Source organism: Phascolarctos cinereus, unplaced genomic scaffold (genome assembly GCF_003287225.1).
Source record: "Phascolarctos cinereus isolate Bilbo 61053 unplaced genomic scaffold, phaCin_HiC Scaffold_5;HRSCAF=322, whole genome shotgun sequence".
Lineage (NCBI taxonomy): Eukaryota > Metazoa > Chordata > Mammalia > Diprotodontia > Phascolarctidae > Phascolarctos > Phascolarctos cinereus.
In genome coordinates, this window is record NW_027555958.1 from 247,233,154 (window position 1) to 247,253,587 (window position 20,434).

The following is a 20,434-nucleotide window of genomic DNA, read 5'->3' on the forward strand; positions in this document are numbered from 1 at the left end:
TTTTCCTAGGTAGATGCAATTATGTGGGGCACTTGGTAACTTTTTTCCATTTGTCTCTCTCCCTGATGCTTCCAGGGTTCTTTGGGGCATTGCTCTCCCTCCTGTGCCAGAACTTCTCCATGGTAGATGTAGTAATGCTTCTCCATGGACACTTCCAGCCGCTGCAGCGACTCCAGCCCCAGCTTCGGGGCTTCTTTCATCAGCACTACCTGGGAGGCCGTGAGCCCACACCCCACAACATCCGGGTGAGGGAAGCTTCTTTTCCCAAAAGATTGAATCCTCATTCTGCAGGAACCTGTGCAGATCATGTAATTTTTGTGGGCCTTCGTATTCTTAACTGTAAGATGAGTGAATTGGACTTGATGAAGGCCTGTTCCAGCTTTAAATCTGCTGTTTCCATGGCTTGCCATAGTGTCTAACTGAGGGCCCTTTATTCCTGCCCCCAGAAGTATTGGCTGAGCATGGTGGGAAGGGGAGCATTCTCCACAGGCTAGTTGCTGATCTTGTCTTGGTCTCTCCCACAGATGGCAACCCATACACTGATCACAGGATTGGAGGAGTATGTTCGAGAGAGCTTTGTGAGTGGTGAAACATGAACTCCCACACTCAGCCACTGCCCCTCTTTCTGGCTTTTGGAGGGGCCTGAGGCAATGATGTACCTCACAAAAAAACTATCTCTTCCTTCCTCCTTCTCTCCCATACTCATAAGGTACACTGTCAGGGTGTGGTATGGGGTGGATTCCCCTCTTCTAGATCCAGGAATAGTTACTGTCACTGTTACTGTTGCTGTTACCTTGTCTCCTCACTTTTTGTCTTTGTTTCTCAGGCCTCTGTGCAAGTACAACCAGGTGTCGACATCACCAGGACAAATTTGGAGTTTCTCCAGGAGCAATTCAATGGCATCGCTTCCCATGTACTGCACTGCACAGGTAAGGGCCAGGAATTTGTGGAAGTCAGGGATTGGGGATTAGGTGTGATGAGGAACAACTCCTCTCCTTTCCCTTACAGATGGTGGGTTTGGGGCACGGCTGCTGGAGCTGTGTAACCAGGGGCTATTTGAATGTCTGGCCCTCAATCTGCATTGCCTTGGGGGACAACAGAGTGCACTCACTGATGTCATCAATGGCAGAATTGTAAGACACAACCCTTTCTAGGCCCCTTTATCTAGTCTCCTACCTTTCCCTGGGACTCCCATTCTATAAATTCCCCAGTCCTCCTCCCCTGCTCAGTTGCTTAAGAGGCTAGGTAGAAGTATTGGAATTGGCAGGGACCATTAATAATTTTAATTTGTTGTAACCAGCGTCGGATGTCTGGAGGGGTGAACCCATCCCTGGTGAGTTGGCTGACAACCATGATGGGACTTCGACTGCAAGTTGTGCTGGAGCACATGCCGGTAGGGCCTGATGCCGTCCTGAGATATGTTCGAAGAACTGGTGATCCCTCCCAGGTGAGGGTGGTGGGGTCTTATGTTAGGGTCCTTAATACTGTAGTGGCACATAGTGGGGAAAGGGTAACAGGTTTGGTTTAAATCTTTAAAGATCTGAAGGGGAAAAACCTTTAAGGAAAGCCATCACCTCTCTCTACCATTTTTCACAGCCAGTTCTTGAAGAACCAATGGAAATCCAAGGAGCAGAAAGAACTCCTGAACCCCAGGTATTAGGGAAGAGTTCTTTTGGGAACTGGGTACCTACCAATGAGGGGAAGGAAGAATAGGAAAGCTGAGAAATGATACATCATCAGTACTCTTCTTTCTCCCAGCGGGAGAATGCCTCCCCAGCCCCTGGCACCACTGCAGAGGAGGCCATGTCTCGAGGACCACCTCCTGCTCCTGAGGGTACCTCTCAGGAGGAACAGGATGGAGCTACAGCTGAGACAGAGCCCTGGGCTGCTGCTGTTCCTCCAGTAAGTATGGAGTGGATTTGGGGGTGTCTGAAGTGCTTGGGGTTGTGAATGGGATGGGGTGAAACAATCCCTAATTCCCTGACTCTTCCCCAGGAGTGGGTTCCAATTATCCAGCAGGATATCCAAAGCCAGAGAAAGGTGAAACCACAGCCTCCCCTGAGTGATGCCTACCTCAGCGGCATGCCCGCCAAGAGACGCAAGGTTTGGCTTCTTTGCCTTGGGGAAATGTTATCAAAGCCCCTTAGACATTCATCTCCTGTGTGGAAGTGATGAGGCAAATTCCTTTGCCTATTTCCCTTTATGATGTATAATCCTCCCACCCCTGTCCCCCCTCCACCCCCATTTTTTGGTGAATGCAAATGTGAGCTTAAGTCAGTTTAATTCAGATAAGCTTTTATTGAGCACCTACTTGGTGCCAGGCAGTCTGCTAGCATGGCATTCTTCCCCCCTTCAAATGTATTCACATAACATTTCCTTTTCTCTGCTAGTATGGAAACTTAGGAGTTAAGTTTGTTGTGGGGTGGAGAGCTGGTCTGATGCTGAAAGCCATTCTTCTCCCCTTAGACGATGCAGGGCGAGGGCCCTCAGCTGCTTCTTTCAGAGGCTGTGAGCAGGGCAGCCAAGGCAGCTGGAGCCCGACCTCTGACTAGCTCGGAGAGCCTGAGTCATGACCTGGAGGCACCAGAGGTTCAGGAGAGCTACAGGCAGCAGGTGCACCCTCTCAAAACAGAATAGCAATTCTTTAGAGGAAAGTTTCTTAAGGGCCATTCCTTCCCTTTCCTAGAGGTGAAATGGAATAGTCTAGGGCAGGCGGGTTCATTTTGAAAAGAGGGTGGATTCAAGTGGAAGAGACCATTAGATCAGGTCAGCAAGGGGGAGATTAGCTGGGATGGACTGGATCACCGTCATTATTTTTGATGCCTCTGGTGAGCGATATTGCCATATACAATCTGCATGGGGAAGATGGATAAGATTTGACTTCTGAGTCACCATACTAGTGGAACACGTGTTTAGGGGAGAGGGGGTGTTGGCATATGCTAAGGGCCCTTTCCTCCGTTCTCAACCTATTTTTCTTTTTCCTCAGCTCCGTTCTGACATCCAAAAACGACTTCAGGATGACCCCAACTACAGCCCCCAGCGCTTCCCCAATGCCCACAGGGCCTTTGCTGATGACCCTTAGGTTCTTGCTTCATGGCTATCCCTCACCATCTTCTCCCAGGACCTCTCTTTTCCCCTTCCTATTCACAATATTTAAGAAATAAAGTCGGATTTTCCTGGCTTGGCTGTTTGTATCCGTACAAGTCGCCACCTCCACTCACTCATCACTAGTGAAGGTCTGAGCTATGAGCTGGTGTTAACATTACTTTCTAATATAATCGAATCTATTTTACATCATTTCCCCATCCCCCTTCCTTCAATGGCCCAGCTAGTTCGTGAACTTGTTCCAGAGGGGTGGGAGTTGGGGTGAAGGAAAGCAGGATGAATTCTGACTGTAATTTCTTTTCCTTCTGATGGCCATTCAGGAGGAATATGTCCTTCTCACATTCATTCTCTAAACAACTTGGACATAGATATTTTTTTTAAATCCTTTTATTCTTTTTTAAACAAACGGCCCCAGGGATAGGGGCCCAGGGGAAGAGGGGGGAGGGGGAGGGAGGCCCCAGCCCCACAATACCTCCCCACCCGCCCCCTTCCCCCTTATATATTTATATCTATGTACAGGCCCCGGGGAGGGTGGGGGGTGGGGGTGGGGGCAGCTCCCTCAGCGGGGTGGGGGCAACCCAGGATCCTTGTCCCCACGGGGCCCTGACTCCTCTGCCCGCCGGGGTGGACCCTCACGAGAGGGTGGCCCTGCCCGCTCCCAAGGCTTCGGCATCCAGCGCAGGGCATCTGGTGGGGAGGCCTGAGGGCAGGTACACATGGAGTCAAACTGGGAGAGTGAGAAACAGACTTGGGGATCATTGAGGGTAGGCCAGTTTCCAAACTGTGGGCAAGAGTTAGGATTTGAGTAGTATTTATTTTATAGGTCATGACAAGTGGCTAAGGAGTATATAATTTTCCTCACCTGCTGGTAGAGGTCGAAGCGCTGGGTTCGGAACACACCAACACCACTATATCCGGTGGGTGGGGCCTTGAGTCGGGAGCTGAGACCAGAGAAGGGCCTATGGAATATAGAAGAATTATCATGAGCAAGACTAAGAGAAGACCCTAGTCCTGAGTACCAAGGGGTGAGCTAAAATCTCCACTTCCTCACCTTCCAGCTGGGGGGGTTCGAGCCCCAGGTCCCCCGAGGTTGCTCAGTTTTCGATAATCCTGGAACGGCTTTAGTTCCATTGGGTGCAGCTGGGAGGAAAGGCAGAGGAAAAACCTCAGGACCTGCCTTCAAGCCTCCAGTTCTTACAATCTGATCCCTCCCTTTCCCTGTCAACTCCCCGCCTCTCACCTCTGCTCTCCCCAGGCTGGGAGGGAAGGGCCTGGCGGGTGAGGGTAGCACCCGGGCTGCCGGAGCAGGTGGGGGCCGGACAGCCAGACTGGGGGGCTGTAGGGCAGGGCCCACAGGCAGCAGGGAAAGTGGAGGTGGAGCAGGAGGTGGGGCTGGAGGCAAGGAGCTGAAATTCACCACAGGTAGCTGGGATTCCACTACTGGTAGCAGCATCTGTAGGAGAAATTGAAGAAGTATGATACAAAAATTCAAAAAAACAATCACTACCACCACCCAGTAAGAAGCATCTTTGGTGGGGGGAGGGGGCAGGTCTGGAAACACAGGTAGTTTACTTAAGACCAGCTTTATTAGAAGACTTGTAGGGGAAGATGAATGAAAGGATGATCATAAAACAGCAAAGAGATCTGGGGAAGGTTTGGGGAGAGCTACCTGCTGGGTGGGGGCAGCTGGGGGTAGGAAGCCATTTTGGCCACCAGGCTGCAGAGAAGTGGAGTAGAAGTCTGAAGGGGATGGCAGGTCCTGGCGCACCTAGAGAGAAAGGGCTTCATAGCTCAGGGTCCTCAAATTCCCAGCTCCAAGTACCCACACCAATGTCCTTATTTCTCACCTGCAGCAAAGGGGGGTCCGGCAGGGGACTGGGACAGAAGGCCGGCGGGTAGAGGAAGGAAGGTGGGGGATAGAGGACACCCCCAGCTGGCAGCTTCCCCAGCTCTGCTGCCTGCAATGCTGAGAAGTCCAGGAACTGGCCCTTGAGGGCTACGCCTGAAAGCAGTGCTGAAGTAGGGGCTGGGCCAGGGGGTAAATAAAGGGGCTGTGACCTGAAGAGTAAGGAGAACAAAGTGAAGAGGAGGAATGGTCCAAAGTTCAGTTACAAATCCCTACTCGTCCCCCATTCTTTAACTATCTCAAGGTACCCAAATCTCTCATCTTTCTTTACCTGTAGGGGTGCAGTGAAGGGGTCCCCGGGCGGAAGCCACCATTGGTGGGGTGCAGCTGAGAGTCCACTGTTCCCCCTGGGACCTGAGAAAAACAAGTGGGACTGGGACAGATAGCTCTTTGCCTATATCTCCCTACATGAGCTCTTACCCACCCACTGATGAAGATGTGCCTGGGAGAGGCAGTGCAGTGTCTGTTTATTCAAAAAATGTTTATTGGGAATCTACTGTGTGCTAGATTCTGTGGGTGACCCTTATGGAGTTTACAGTCTGGTGGAGACACGACACACAAGTAACTATTAACAAAGCATGATGTGAAATGAGCACTACAGGTAAACGAGGGGAAAAGAACAAATAGGGAAGACTGGCAGCCAGTCTGCCAGGACTCTCCAGTACAGTGATATATAGGGAATCTGGCAAAAAAGACTGGGATGAGGGCAGGGATGGTGATGAGGAGAATGGGAGAGGAACATACCTGGGTGCCTGGAGGCCCTGGGCTGCTGTAGAAGACCTCAGGGTATAGACGGGGACCGGAGGGGTTGGGTTCTGGGCCACAGTGGCTGGGGCCCAGATTTTTGGATGTTGGCTCAGCTGAGGTGGGACCAGAGGGGAGCAATTCCCAGTCTCGGGATACTGGAGCAGGCTAAGAAAAGGAAAGACCTCTATGTCACGTAAGGGAGGCCAGGTATCTGTCCTTCCTTCCCAACTCTCCTCTCCCAAATACCTGACCCTAACCCTTTTCACCACCTACTTACCACCTCAGGCCCAGATTGTGACAACTCCTTCTCTGGCTTTAAGCTGTCTCCCACCACCAGGCGTAGGTCAGAGTCCTGAGATCACAGCAGGATATCAAAAGACATCAGTTTCCTGGACCCACTTTCCCCCAGCCCTTTCTCTACCCCTCAACCAAAGCTCCAGACAAACCTTGTCACTGGTTCCAAACTGGATAGGGGGACCAGGTCGATGAGAGGGCCGAAGGGGACCAGGCTCCGGTCCTCGATCTGCTCGCTGGGATCGTTCTGTGCCTATGGGGCCAGGGGGCAGGGGTGGCTCCTAGGGCAGGAAAGACAAACAACAAAAAGGACTCAAATAAGGGAAGCCCAGTGTCTTCTGGGGCAAAGGTGGAAGTGAGGGAGTGTATTACAGGTTGCACCTCCCTTCTTTTCTTGATCCCTGTTACCTTCTTGTCCCCATCACGGGAGGCAGGAGGACATCTCCTTGGAGGGTCAGGGGGTTCAGAGCCAGATGGACCCTCACCAGGGGCAGTGCTCAGGGGTGAGGGGCCTCCAGGCCGCTTGGGTGCACCCTCCCCTGTCCCTTTTAGTCCCCCATCAGGGGAACTTCGCTGGCTGCAGGGGCCTGATGAAACCTGAGAGTCGCCACTCAGATCCACCCCACTGTCAGACTGGCTCATCTGGCATGGGATGGGGGAGAAGAAAGTAATCAGTCTCCAATTGAAATACAGTCTTCCCAAGTCACCCCACAGACAAAGGACAGACAGAAGAAGGATGAACACAGAGTTGATCTGAACATATACAGACATCATACTGAATGTGAGGCAGAAGAGTGGTCAGCCTTTATGGATATCCCCACTCTGGATGCCCAAATCTCCCCATCTTGCTCACCTCTGTGCCAGCCACATCTTCAAAAGGGCTGAGGGGCTCCATCCAGGGTTCCACTGAGCCAGGTCGGTAACTCTTTCGGCTGGCGGCTAAAAAAAGACCAGGAAGAGAAAATTAGTTAGATGGGGTGGTATTAACTCTAGAGCTTGCTCTGGACCATACCAAAATCTCACCCCCTACTACAATTCCACTCACTAGTATGCAGATGATTCCAGATATGGGGAGCCAGTGCCTCTGTGCCTGCATCTCTAGGCTCTCCCCTTGGATTGGGTCCCTCTGGTTTGGGACCTAGGAATCCAGGGCTATGAGGAGGAGGCAAAGACTCCTGCAGAGAGAAAGATCAAAAGAAAAGGGGATATTGAAGGTGGAGGGGAAGATATGAGGTGGAAAATAAGACAGAGACAGAAAAAAGCAGGGACAACAGGGAAGTAAATGGAATATAGAAAATAAGGGAGATTGAGACAACGAATAATACCAAAAGCTCAGAATGAAGCAGGTCTGGAAACCTTTATAACAAGGAAAATAGAAGACAGCCCCAGCCCCCTCTCACCTCCTGTAGCAGCTCCGGCTTTCGAGAAGGCCGATCACGACGTTTGGGGGGGAAGGGATTAACCCCAGTAGAGTCCCGGGAGGTCCCACTCACCCCCCTCACCAATGGCCCTGGCTCCGCAAAGTGGGGCTCTGAGAAAAATGGGGAAAACCTGGTAGCATATGGATCCAGAATCCTAGGGTCTCTTCACCATCCCAACCTTTACTTTTCTTGGGGGGCTAGGAAGTGGGGAGTGGGGGGTAGGAGTGGGAAGAGATCCTAGCACCTTGGGCCCTCAATAAATAGACCTCCCACTTGGACTCATTTCCCTCTGGTGATACAGGCATTGCCCACCCCACCCCACCTCCAATCCATTTCTCCCAGCTCACCGGTGCCACCTACACCGTTGCTGCTGGCCCTTGGGGGCTCGAATCGTGCTGGGGGCCGGGGAGAGGGACCCTGAGGGGCTGGGGGGGGCCCCTGGCTTGGGCCTTGGGGGGCCCCCTGGGGCAGCTGCAGCCCCCTGTCGGCTGCTGAGTTGGGCCAAGGCCTGCTGGATACCAGCTGGGTCGCTGTGGATGACTCTGTCCAGGCGGAAGACGGCAGAGCTGCTGGGGGGTGGGGGAGGCAGGGGAAGTCCCGGGGGACGCTCCTCTGGGGGTCGGCTGGGGATATGGCAGGGGGTGGCTGGCATCAGTCCCAGTGCTAGCCAAGCCCCCTGCCCTCTCCCAAGCATCCAAGGTGTCTAAATCCCTAAACTTCTGTTGCCTTCAAAACTGTTCTCTCTTTAAACTCCAGATGTTATTTTCTCCCTCAGATGCTCCATTCCCTTCTCTGACAGCCTTCTGTATGTTGGGACTGGGGGAGCAGTTGTGCTCTAAAACAACCTCTACCCTGACCTTGCCCTAGGCACTTATTCCTCCCATCTAGGAACCACAGCTCCTGCCTCTTTCTTGAATCTCCACAGGGGCCCAAATAAATAACACACCAGCCCACTTCCCCACAAAGTCCACCCTGACCCATAGGCTTAAAGACCCATTTCTACTCACCTGCGGTTCTTGGGTGAGGGCCAGCTCCTTTTGTCCCCTCGCCCAGGGCCAGCCCTCCCCCCAGGGACCCCGCTGCCTCCACCACCACCTGTCTTTCCCCCTGGTCCTGGGCGCCGGTTCTGCCGTTCCATGCCAGGTCGCTGGCTGGAGAAACTCCGCTTGCTCAGGTCTTTGGCTCTCTGGCTCAGCTCACCTCGGGGCATGGATGGGACCCCAGGACTTGCCCCAACCCCTCCACCTCCACTGCCAGGGGTTCCCACCACTTTGGGGGTTAGCAGGGTAGGTGGTGGGGCTTCTTTGTCTCCCCGACGCTCACTGGCAAAATCACTGCTCTCTGATGCTGTCTCCCACTCCTCATTGGCCTGGTCTGAGTTCTGGTTTGACAGATCAGGTGATTTGGCAGCTGCCCTTCGTGGGGGCGGGGGCACCCCTGCTGCCGTTGGTACTTCCTCAGGACCAGGAGGTGTGGTTGTGAGGGGCAAGGGTGGTGCCTTTCCGTCAGCCCCCCTTGCTGCATTCTCCCTCTCTTGCTTCAGCCTCCGGAATCGAGGTGGCTTGTCCTGCTGTTGTGCCCGTCCATGCCTCCTTCTCCGGGGACGTTCCCCATCTTCTATACCACCACCACTGCCTCGAGCCTGGGGTGGTAGAGGTCCTGGAACCAACTTCTCCTTTGAGACTTCTTTGCCTGGTGGCAGTGGGCCAGCTGGAGGTTTCTTAGGAGCCAGGGACTTGGCGGGAGGGCTCCAGCCCGGACCAACAGGGGGAGGAGGTCGACCACCTCCACGACCCCTTCGTGATGGGACACCACGGGGAGTGAAAACACGCCCCCCCCGGGTAGCAGGAAATCGAGCTGGAGCTGGTGAAGGTGGGGCTCCTGGTTGTGGGGGAGCTACAGGTACTTGAGGTGGTGCCCCCTCCTTTGCTGGAGGGGCTTCCTTGTCCGAAGGGGCTAGGTCACTCTCATGGGTCTCACTGCCTGTCTCCGAGCCCCGTTGCCGGCGCCGCTTAGGAATCTCCTCATATTCTGAACCCTCACTCCTTGTCTCACTGGCTGTTCGGCCTCGGGGAGGAGGGGGATGGGATGGTCCTCCAGCCCCACTGCTACGCCCATCATCACCTCGGAATTCCCGGTAACTACGGAACTCCCGGCTTCGGGCGCCCCTGCCCCTTCCTCCATAAGTCCCCCTGAAGCCCCTACCCCGGGCAAAGTACTCTCCACGTCCCCTGCCTCGGCAGGAAGCTGGCCCCACACGCTCATAGGAATAATCCCGACGAAGTCGAGGTGCAGGGGACAGGGCCCCAACTGGAGGAGCTTCCTTGGGGCCTCCTGTTTTCCCCTTGGAGACCTTGAGAGCATCTGGTTTTGGGACCTTACAGGTTTCATCACTCGGCTCAAGAGGCTTGGAAGGCAGTTCTTCTGCCTTTGTAGGAGGTGGGGTTTTTTTGATAGGCCCAGCACGGCGAGGGGGTGCCCCTGGCTCCTCAGCTGGCCCACCACGGCGGCTGCTACCTGGGCGGGGACCCCATCTGGTCTCTGTTCGGCTCTCACGACGTGGTGGTGGTGGCCCTTGGCCCCCGCCCCCACCACTCCGTGGAGGTTTGCGCCCAGTTTCCGGTCCCCCTAGCTGCTGGGATTCTTCTTTGGGGGGTTCCTTCTTGGGTGGGATTGACAATTTGGCCGGTTCATCACTTCCAGGAGGCCAAGGAATTGGACGAGGGCCCGGGGGGCCAGATTCCTCCAGGGGAAATCGGGAAAGTGGGGGACCAGGGGCTCCATTCTCAGGGAAGCCTGGATAAGTGGACAGGTAGGGTGGTGGAGGAGGAGCTGGAGGGGTCTCACTCCTATATGAAAAGTAGAAAAGAAACAAAAATGGTATAGAATCAGCACAATGGGACACGAAGGAAAAGACCTACGATTCATTATGAATCATTACTATTCATCATTTCTAGCAATTCAAATCTTCCCCTCTCCCTAAGGGTGTGCAACATGCCAACCAATCCCTCCCACCCAGATAAAAGGTTTTAAATCTATCTGTTGAATCTATGAACCCTCTGAGGACTTAGGATTTCTTCCTTGTCTCATCTTACCTTACGCCCTTGTCATCCTCTTCTGGGGCCTGGCGCAATGGAGAAGTGAGAGGGCGGTTGTCAGCAGGCACAGTGGCAAAGACATCTCCTGCCCAGGCCAGCTTTGGGTCTACTGGTGGGGTGCCCCGTTCCCTCAGGAGGGGAGGTGGGTGCCGATCAAAAGGCTCTGAACCTGAGCCCCCACTGTCTGAGCGCTCCCGGGGAACCAGACCTGAGATGTGGGATGGTGATTAGGAAAGAGGATAGGACTGGCACCAACATTCCCATATAATGAGTATAACCACTCAAGAGCTCTGGAAAACCTCTTGTCAAAAATCAAAAGAATCTTCTTCTTAACCCTAATTCTATCTCAAAGATGTTCTTGTTCTCCCTTCCCCCTTCACCAGCCCACTTAACAGTGCCCACTCCTTACCAGAGGGATGTACACCTGGAGGGTAAAAATCCAAGGGGGGCCGCCCCTGGAGCAGTCTGGGATCCATGTAAGGCGGGATCATCATCCAACGAGGGTCAAAGTTCATTGGGGGCATGGGCGGTGGCCGGCCCAGTGAGCCAGGGTACAGGGCCTTAGGTGGTGGGGGTGGAGCCTGAGGAGGTGGCACGGCACCCATGGCCACAGGCTGTGGAGGTGACGGGGGCACTGGAGCAGGAGGGGTGGGACCCTGTTGGTGTTGCTGCCACTGCTGTTGCTGCTGCTGCTTCAAAAGCTGCTCCTAATGAGAAAAAAATCTCATTAGTAGAAAGGAGCATGGGGTGAGACTGGTGTGTGTCCAGTGAACTAGAAAGGGGAAGCAGAATGAATAAAGGGAAGAAGAGAGATAAAAGGAAATACTAAGGAACCAAAGAAATCAAGAAATTTTAGAGAAAGAACAAAGGCCTGAAATGATAAAACTGAATGGAGACAAATAGCAGAAATGACCTAGAAAGTGGTCAACAAACACTGGTGAAACTGGAGAGATGGGGAGTGATGGGAAAAGGGACCTAAGCTCACCTGCTGCTGACGTTGGAAACGGGGAGGCAAGGACTTCTGGTATTTGGGATAGCCCAGCCCCTGGTTAGGGGGCTGTCGGGTTGGCCCAGCTCCATCAACCTTGGGTTCCACCTTGGGAGCTGGGGGTGTGGTAGGCGGAGGAACCTCTTCCGGTGGCTCAGGGGCCTCCTTTGGTGGTTGCGGAGGCTCCGCTAAATTGAGGGAGAAGGAAAATCAAGGTGGCTCAGCCAAGCAGATTCCTATCTATACTTGACAATAACTATCTCTCTCTCTTCAAAACAAACAGAAACCGTTCTCAGACAGTCAGACCCAGGAAACTTCTCCCTCACAGCTAGTGTTCATCAAGACAATGTTAACATCTTCTCTATAAGCCCTTATTCTTCCTTGCCAAACCAACTGGAAATCTGAGTCAGCTCACTCGAGATTATTTAGTCCATTAAATTGTTTCTTCCCAGCTCACAAGTCATGAGGGTGAGGGCTCTTCTTTCATCCTACCACTAACCATTCCCTGAGCCCAAACCAGCCAAAATAATCAGGAGTATCTGTCTGGCTATGTACCGCATACCTGGGCTAGCATCAAAGCTGCTGCTGCTGGTACTGCTACTGCTGCCTCCACTCACTAAGGTGGGAGCTGGAGCCAAGACAGGGACAGGGGGCAGACTGGACAGGAACAGGGACCAGAGCTGGCTCTTCAGGCTCCTTCTCAGCAGGCAGGGCTAGCACTGGAGGGGGTGCTGGGGGTTCTTTGGAGGCAGCAGGGGGTGGAGCTGGGGTGGGTGGGGCAGCAGGGGGAGCAGAAGGCTCTGCTTTGAGTCGTTTGTCAGGTGCCCCAAACTTTTCATCCAGTCGCTTGAGCTTCTCTGCACAGGCTGCCCGCCGCTCTTCTTGCATCCGGCGTTCCTCTTCTTCTCGACGCCTTCGTGCCCGCTCTACTGCCAGAGAGATCTCTGATGATGACTGCTTTCGACGTTGCCGCCAAGCTTCATCCTCATCTTCAGGTGCTGGTGGCTTACAGGGTGGGGCCTCCACGATCCTAAGGACAGACACTCATTTCCACACAGCTTTACGCTAACATTTGGCTCTCTGGCTCCATATTCCAACACACCATCTAAACCCTGCCTAGTCCTGGCACAGGAACTTTGCTGTGGGTGAGAGAAACACTCCACTAGTCTTTCCTTCCCCTTTCTTCCAGGGGCTCATTCTCAGGGCTCTTGTTTTAATCACCCACCTTCCTTCTTTCTAGATTTCAGGCTTGGTCCACCCTCAATCAATTCTCCACTATTTTGCCCGACTTCACTTTACTTCCTCCATTTCTTCTTTCAGCATTTTCTTTCTTTCTTTTTTTTTGGCAAGGCAATTGGGGTTAAGTGACTTGCCCAGGGTCACACAGCTAGTAAGTGTCAAGTGTCTGAGGCCGGATTTGAACTCCATTTGATTCCAGAGCCAGTGCTCTATCCACCTCGCTACCTACCTTCCCCTTCCTCTGGCATTCTTAAAACCCCAGTATCTCATGTTGGAAGGGGCCTTAAGAGATCTGGTCTAACTCACTTGAGACTAGAAAACTAAAGCCCAAAGTGAGGTCATTTGCCCAAAATTAGAGAAGTGCTAAGTCAAGAATTTATACCCAGGTGTGTCTGCCCCTAACTCAGTGCTTTAACACCTCCTCCTCATATGATCCTGGCTCTCTCATCAGTCCATGTTGCACTAACTTTCCACAAGCTACTGTTCCCTTCCCCTCTGATACCACATTCCTCATATATCTCACAATGCTCCCTGTCAAAACTCACTGGATAGTCTCCAGGGGGACCCCAATTCCCAGTGGGGCCTCTGTGAGGTGGCGGTGGGGGAAGCTTAGGGGCAGGAGGCCCAGGTTCTGCCTCGGGAGGCCGGGAGGTCTCTGTCCATGCTGTCTTGGGAGGGGGCGGCTCATTTCCAGGAGAGCAGCCCTTCTTGTTGTCTGTGTCAGGGGGCCGATCCTCACTGGAAGGATGGGACTCCTTGCTGCGGGAAAAGTAGCAAGGACAATCAGAGCAAGGTTAACAGTATCCATTGCCCCCTTGATCAAAGGTGATTTACTCCCAAGAACCACAGGAGCTCAGAGAATTGGAATGCCCCACCCTCCACCCCCACTCACTGGCCCTCCGCTCCCTCTTCTTCAGAGTCACGACCATCCTCCTCATCGCTGAACTTGAGCTTTTCCGTGTAGTCTACCTCCTCATGGGCCCCTGAAGGGAGAGGGCATAAGCTGGTAAACCCAGTCTCTTTCTACTGGGATGTGGGTATCTCTGGCTTGGAATATTTGGCCGACTATTCCTCCCTCTAGGGTTGGGACCAAGACTTGGGACGGAAAGGTAATAGTGGCGGATAAATTACATTAATTGGTGGATACATTAATTCAGTTTCTCTTTCAACTCTCCCATTCCAACTGACCCTTCAAAGTATCTCCTTTAACACCCCTAATTCCCCAAACTCTTCACCATTGGTACTTCCACCCCCTCAACCCCCCATATAGCCTGAAAGATCTTATCCTTTCCCTCACTGGTCCTAGCTTTTTTCTCCCAGCAGATCCTGTTTCATAGGTTCCCTTTATCCAGCTCTCCTTGGATTCTCCACTCACCCGCCCAACCGTCATCATTCTCCTGATCCAGCTGGTCAAATTCCTTGAGGTTATCCTCCTTGAGGATGGAGGGTCGGCTCACAGGCTCTGCCAGGCGCATGGGGGGACCTGAGCCCCGGGGGCCAGCCAGCCGGGGGAATCGGCTGCATTAAGGGTATGTGAACGGATTACACCTCTAAATGGGGCTCTGTTTCCTAGGAGATACATCTCATTCCCTCATAGGTCCCAGTCTGTCCAGTCTCCCAGACTCTATATCCTAACCCTCAGCCCCACAACCCATCCACCCCAGGTCCAAACCCAGTGTTTGCTCTCTCACCTGGGCCCATCAGGAGTAGGGTATCGGTAAGGCCCCTGTGGTCCATAAGGAGGGAACGGAAGATATGGGGGGTACATCTGCAAGAGGTCCCAACACTTGCACTTAGATGGGAATCTAAGAGGTCCAACCCTCTCCTCCAAATCCCTCATCCAACCCTCTTTCTGTTCCTTTATTCCCTAGACCACCAAGACACCTTTCTCTCAAGGCCCACAACTCACAAAGGGCGGCATCATCCCGCGGTAGGAAGGGAACTGGGGGGGGCCGGAGGGCTGGAGCCCCCCCCGGGGGTCGTGACCGTGATGGAGTTTGGAGTCTGGGCCCTCCAGCTCATCAGGGCCCCGCCCACCTCCATCCCTCCAAGTTGTGGCATCTGGGACAAGGTTGGGGTTTAAAGACAGGAAGAAGAGAAAGAAAAACAAAGAGACGTGACTATTTAGGAGCAAGTGAACACAGGTAACAGGAACAGGGATGAATAAAGCTGTTCAGGTCAGCAACTGGTTCTGGAATACAAACATTCCCTTACTGGGAAAGGATATATTGGAAATACCACACAGGTCAAGAATAATGCAATGAAGAAGTAATTTTGAGATACCCCTTGAAAGGGGAAAAAAAGGGACAATGGATAGTGAAAACAAAAATTTTAAAAGAAGCAATAAAATTTTTTTTTAAAAGAGGGACACACTTTGGGGGCGGAGGCTTGGTCCGGGCCCAGACGACTGTTCGGCAGACTCCCTTTCCTTGGCAGCCTTGTCCTGGTCGCCAGCCGCCTGCAGGGTCGGAAATTCCTCTCGAGAGAATCGTGACAGTAGGTTTGATGCCCTTCCACCTACAAGGGATAAGTGAAGCACAGCAAGACCTTATCACTATCAAACATATCAAACATTTGTAGAGCACCCATTATCAGATTTTAGACTAGATTCCCCTTCCCCCCACCTCACAGGTAGATCTGGGGACTCCTGCTTATCATTCAAGAAGAGCTGGTTCTGCCTCTCCCTAAAAAGCCTAACATGACAGAGACTTGGTCTCTGGGAAGATCAACTTGGACTAGAGGATCAGCACATGGCCAAAGAAAACAATCAAACCTCTGATTGCCTTTAGGGAGGGTAGCACCACCATCACAGAGCCTAGGCCCAAGAAAAAGGATTACTAAACAGGAAGGCAATAAAGGAATATAGCAAAGGAAACATACACTTATTTGCCCTTCAGGCAGAATAGCGTACTTCAGTGACCCCAACTTACCATCCCCGTGCGCTCCATGGGTGACACTGGCTTGTGCCCAAGACTTTACCCCGCTTGGAACCGAAGGGGTGTTCTGTTGGGAGAGGAATAAAAGTTGCAAAGTGAGCTAGGGCCTCAGATGCTTTCCTCTTTTTATCCCAAGTATGGCTGAACCTCCCTAAATAATACCTCGGGGACTGTTGGGGGGCGCTTCGGCTGGCTGGAGGCAGGCGTCTGTGAAGCCGGCAGTGGCTGCGATTCCGGCGGCTGAGCAGTTGAGGCATCGGAACTGTAGGGGAGAAGAAAGGATAGAGTGGTTAAGCCTGGGACTATTCATCTCTCCTATCCACTTAGAAAACACATCTTAGCAAACTGTAATCAAACCAGACAGTAACAAAAACTCAGGCCTCCAACCCTCTTCAGCTTCCCATTGTCCTCGCTTTTAGTTCTCATGTTTGTGCATGAAAAGCTAATCCAAACCCTAACTCTACTACATCAGATCCCCTATGAGAAAAGTTGAAGCCCCAACACCTCTTCTCTATTCCCCACACCTCTTGGGGTCGGGCTGCTCCTGTTTGCTTGCCCATCCTGTCCCGTCTTTCGGCACTAACGAGACATTGGGGTCATTGCCTTTGTTCTCAGCTTTCAAACTTGGCAGATTGGCTGGGGGTGGCATGCGCCGGGCGATGGCAACTTTCCCAAGACTCTGTAAGCCATGTCGAGGAGCAACTATGGGAAAGAGGTAGAGAAGGGTCAGGACTGCCTTCAACCTAGCCCGTGAGAGATCTGGCTCAGATTTAGGAGATTCCAATGTTAGATACCCACAATTTATACCAGTCTTTGATCAAGGGCCCAATGTGACCATTCTCTCTGGGAATTAATGTAGGACAGGAAGTCCCTGGGCTAGCGAGGGTAGGGTATGCCAGCCCTGAACTTCTCCTAGCCCTCATTTCTTTGCCTCCAGTTCTTACGTATCTATGGATAGGAAGCCACAGACACGCCTTTGTGGGAGGTAAAATAACTCCTACCCAGAATCAGGTATCTACTCCCTCCCTCTCTATCCCTAGGGTAGACCTGCTAAGCCCTCTGTGTTCCTTTGGCCTCCCATGTCTCCACTATGTCTGGTTCCCCCAAAGGACCTTAAGCACTCCCATCATTTCTGTCCCCATCTCCCCCAACATGGCAACGTTCCCATAAGGGCCCTCACCAGCAGGTTTCTGGATCTCTAAGGACTTGCCCTTATATGTATCAAACAGGTTGAGCGAGGAATACTTCTTTCCATCCTTCCCCTTGGCAGTCGGCCCCGAGCGATCGGACATCGCGCTGGAAGCTCATTGAGTACGTTGGGTCCTGCAGGCGCCTCCCCTGAAACGTGCTGGAGCCTGCAGGTGGGGTTCCAGCATTTCACTCCCAGTTCTTTCAGGAACACAACAGGAGGGCTATGCCTGGCTCTCACTTCCTTCAGCATCAAATATATCTTAGATCCCTGGCTCATTCTTTTATTGAAAGTCTCAGTCTTCTAAAATCACCTTCAGACGCCCAAACAATCAAGTTTCTCATACCTTCCAAACTCAGAGAGACCTGAATTTCAAATCCTGTTGCCTTTCAGCAATTGATCTTCCTACCTGGCCTCATCCTCTGATACCACAATGAAAACTTACAGATTATCAGAGGCACGGGGGAGGGCGGAGAGGAATATTAGCAACTCAATGACTTCATTTTAGAGTTCCATGGAAAACATCAGGTCTTTCCTTCTTTGTCCCTTAGCTCTTCCCATTTCCCAGCATTAAATAAAAAATATTTATTTTCCTCCCAGAGGGAAGAGATACACTAATCCTTATTCCACAGAAAACCAGGAAGATCATAGCTTAACAAAAAAAGAAATCTTAGTCTTTTCAAATCTGAATCCTCCATTCAGTTTTAAACTCCCCAACCCTGTTTCAGGGCCCAGGGCCCCAGGTTCTCTTCCCAGCATGCCTTCTGTCCCATCTGGGGAGGGTTAGGAAAAAGGGATGCTGGGAGTTTGGGAATTTTATGAGCTTGCCCAGCCAGAATGGAGGCTGGCGTCTGAGAAATACTCAGAGGAACAATCAGTGTTCACCCACACTCTCTGGCTGAAGCACCCAAACTACCTGCAGAACTGACTGCCTTATAGCCAAGCCCCTGGAGAGTCCAGGATACCGCAGACCCAGACTCTAGAGTAAGGCACCAGCCAACTTTTATCTTCCCAAATCCAGATGGTGAAGAAATAAAGTAATATGGACCATCCACTTGGACGTTCCCCCTCTAAGGGGCCAGTGCTGGCCCTCCCACCAACCCCAGAACCTTCCCTTTTACCTCCCTCCCTCTTCTTATAAGTTAAAAATCCCAAACCCATGGTTGCTAGCCTATCTGCAGGCGCAGGATTCCTTATCCCCACTTCCCCAGACACACTATGACTGCCATGTGTAGGGGAAGGGAGACAGCGCATCCCCTTCCTTTAGGGCTGCCACCAGGATTGGGCCCACAGGATGGGAAGTACAATCTCTTTTTGTCAAGCTGGAGAAGGGGGAGGGGGTAGAATATTCTTTGAGGAGAACAGAGAGGAGTTTGCTTCCTTACAGAGGGCAAAATAGGGTGTAAACAATCATGTACATCTCAGGAAGTTATTCCCAAGGTGAAGGACTGGCCCAGACCCAGAAAGGGGGAAGAAAGGAACGGGGAATCATGCCAAAAGAGGAACCCACTTGTGGTGGGCTACCAGTGGTGCAGGGCTGGTAGGGGGGATGCCTAGTTTTATCAGAGCAGGCAACAAAAATGTGAGGGGAGGGGGAAGTGAAATGTCCACTGGGGAAGAAAAAAGGGGATGGGGGGAGGGTATGACAAACAGGCTCTAGGTGGGAGAAAATGTAATGTGGAAGGAGGTCAAGTTTAGGAGTGATGTGAAGAAAAGGGGAGGAATGGTGGGGCACATTGAAAGAAAAGAAAAAAGGAAACTGTGAGAAGAAAGGGAAGGATGGGGGGGGACAGAGAGAAAGATTATCTAGGGGATCTGGGCTTGGTGACTCAAAGGGAGAGGGGCGACCCAGAAGGAGGGGAAATGAGGTGACATGGGAGGAGAGACCCCGCAGTCCGGGAGAGGGCTAAGTTCCACCGAGTCAGTCCACAGCCATGCGAGGGGGGCCGGGGTACAATATGGAGGAAGGGGACAGAAAGGGGGTTGTTTTTGCGGGGGAAGCTGTTACCCCTAGTTGAGGAGCATGGGGACACCTCCAAAGAGGGAGCGAGGGTCGCCCCGCTGGAAGCTGGGGGAGGCAGGTTATCACCCCCTTGGGGAAGGGGGAGGGGACCAGGGAGGGGGTGGGGGGCCCCGAGGGGAGGGGCGGCCGGGCCCCGGCAGCGAGAAGAGGACAAAATGGCGGCGGCGGCTGATGGCTGCTGCTGCTGCTTCTACCTCCTCCCCCCGCCGCTACCGCCGCCTCCAGAGCCAGCCCCTCCGTCGCAGCCGCCGGCCGCCACCCGCGCCGGGAATGAGGTGGACGCCCCGCTGCGCGCCCCCCAGACTCACCTGGCCGGGTGCGCGGGGTCCGGGGCCGGGGTCTGGGGCTCCCCGGGGCGGGATGGCGGCGGGGCGGGGGCGGATGGCGGCGGATGGCGCCGGCTTCGGCTCCTCCCGTCTCCCTCGCTCGCTCGGCGGCTCGGCTCCGACTAACGGCCCATCCGGGCAACCGCCGCCCCCGGGAGCGCCCCCCCCAACCTCCCGCCTCCCTCCGCGCCGGGGCACGCCCCCTTCATTTGCATAAGGGGTGGAGTTCCCGCCACCCAGCCCCACTCTTTAATCACAGTGCTGTTCGTTTAAGAAAAAAAAAAAGGAAGAAAGAAAAGGAAAACCCTGGGAAGAAAAAAAAGAGGGGGGGTGACAAAAAACGGGGACAAGGGAGGGGGAGGGGGAGGAGGTTATTTGCATAAATGGGTGGGATAAGCCGTAGCTGGGACTGTGGTTGGCCAGAGAGGTCGGCCGTTACGGCGTGAGACGTGAGGCGTGAGGCGTGCGGGAGGGGTGGAGTCACGGCACCGGCCTGTTGGGCGGTTGGTAGATGTGTAGAGCGTAAGCTACGGAAGGAGGTGGCAAAGGGACGCAGCCTGCGTCTTGCGTACGCGGCGGGAAGAGGCGGGGTAGACGTAAGCGGCGTAGTTGGAAATAGGGGCGGGACGCGTGGAACTAGTGGAGCCGTAAAGGGGTGGAAAGGAAGAGTCGAATTAATTACGTACGGAGAATGAGACCCGTGTGGGCCTCGTGAATATTCTCGCGAGAGTTATGTAGAGAGTAATGGGGCGGGGCTTCAGCGGGCTTCTGAGAATAAAATACGCCCGGGGTTTATTTACATATATACTTAATGTAAATGAGTTGAGTGGAGCCAAATCCAAAAGATGACGAGGCCGACTTTCTTGGCATTAGCATGATTCATTTAAAGTCCCGCAGTGTGTTTAGAGATAAGGCTTAGAGAGGACCAGGGGTGTGTTTCACTGATGAGAGGGCGCCTGACTTTGCAGGAGCTCTGCGTCTTCTGCCTCTTACGGGTTCAGTGACTTGCCCAGGGTAACGGAGTTGGGACTTGAGCTCAGATATTCCTGGCCTCCGGAACTGCTCTCCATCCAAATCAGCAGTTCTTAGCTTTTTTTGATCTAGAGACCCATTTATACTGTTAATTACTGAGGACAACCCTTCTCCTCCGCTACCCCCACCA

The 20,434-nt window shown here is 53.1% G+C and overlaps 2 protein-coding genes and 1 non-coding gene across 9 annotated transcripts in view; 1 reads left to right on the top strand and 2 right to left on the bottom strand.

Annotated features, from left to right (window-relative positions):
• Positions 1-3,181, top strand: part of BAG6 (BAG cochaperone 6) — a 69,699-nt gene extending 66,518 nt beyond the window's left edge. For 5 of the 7 annotated variants that reach the window (XM_020974077.2, XM_020974075.2, XM_020974074.2 and 2 more), the window contains 10 exons: positions 76-245; positions 525-578; positions 827-929; positions 1,009-1,133; positions 1,301-1,447; positions 1,597-1,653; positions 1,759-1,902; positions 1,996-2,103; positions 2,467-2,613; positions 2,987-3,181. In XM_020974077.2, coding sequence (XP_020829736.1) covers positions 76-245; positions 525-578; positions 827-929; positions 1,009-1,133; positions 1,301-1,447; positions 1,597-1,653; positions 1,759-1,902; positions 1,996-2,103; positions 2,467-2,613; positions 2,987-3,082 — 1,151 coding nt within the window. In that variant the 3' untranslated portion in view covers positions 3,083-3,181. The remainder of the gene's footprint in view (positions 1-75; positions 246-524; positions 579-826; positions 930-1,008; positions 1,134-1,300; positions 1,448-1,596; positions 1,654-1,758; positions 1,903-1,995; positions 2,104-2,466; positions 2,614-2,986) is intronic. The other 2 variants (XM_020974078.2, XM_078155474.1) reach the window with 1 other exon arrangement.
• Positions 3,182-3,474: 293 nt separating this feature from the next.
• PRRC2A (proline rich coiled-coil 2A) lies at positions 3,475-19,428 on the bottom strand. The gene is given in 34 exon segments (XM_020974087.2): positions 3,475-3,805; positions 3,968-4,064; positions 4,157-4,245; positions 4,346-4,558; positions 4,775-4,873; positions 4,953-5,163; positions 5,283-5,365; positions 5,756-5,923; positions 6,036-6,110; positions 6,205-6,333; positions 6,461-6,694; positions 6,906-6,991; positions 7,098-7,227; positions 7,453-7,583; positions 7,821-7,914; positions 7,916-8,096; positions 8,481-10,322; positions 10,569-10,779; positions 10,981-11,278; positions 11,557-11,747; positions 12,122-12,209; positions 12,211-12,579; positions 13,215-13,219; positions 13,340-13,557; positions 13,691-13,781; positions 14,174-14,316; positions 14,490-14,566; positions 14,708-14,859; positions 15,172-15,315; positions 15,729-15,801; positions 15,897-15,996; positions 16,259-16,436; positions 16,915-17,089; positions 19,255-19,428. Coding segments are annotated over 33 exon segments (6,453 nt in total). The 5' UTR covers positions 17,027-17,089; positions 19,255-19,428; the 3' UTR covers positions 3,475-3,664.
• LOC144458108 (small nucleolar RNA SNORA38) lies at positions 16,586-16,721 on the bottom strand. Its single transcript, XR_013487660.1, has one exon. It is a non-coding gene; the product is annotated as a small nucleolar RNA SNORA38 (small nucleolar RNA).
• Positions 19,429-20,434: the final 1,006 nt, after the last annotated feature.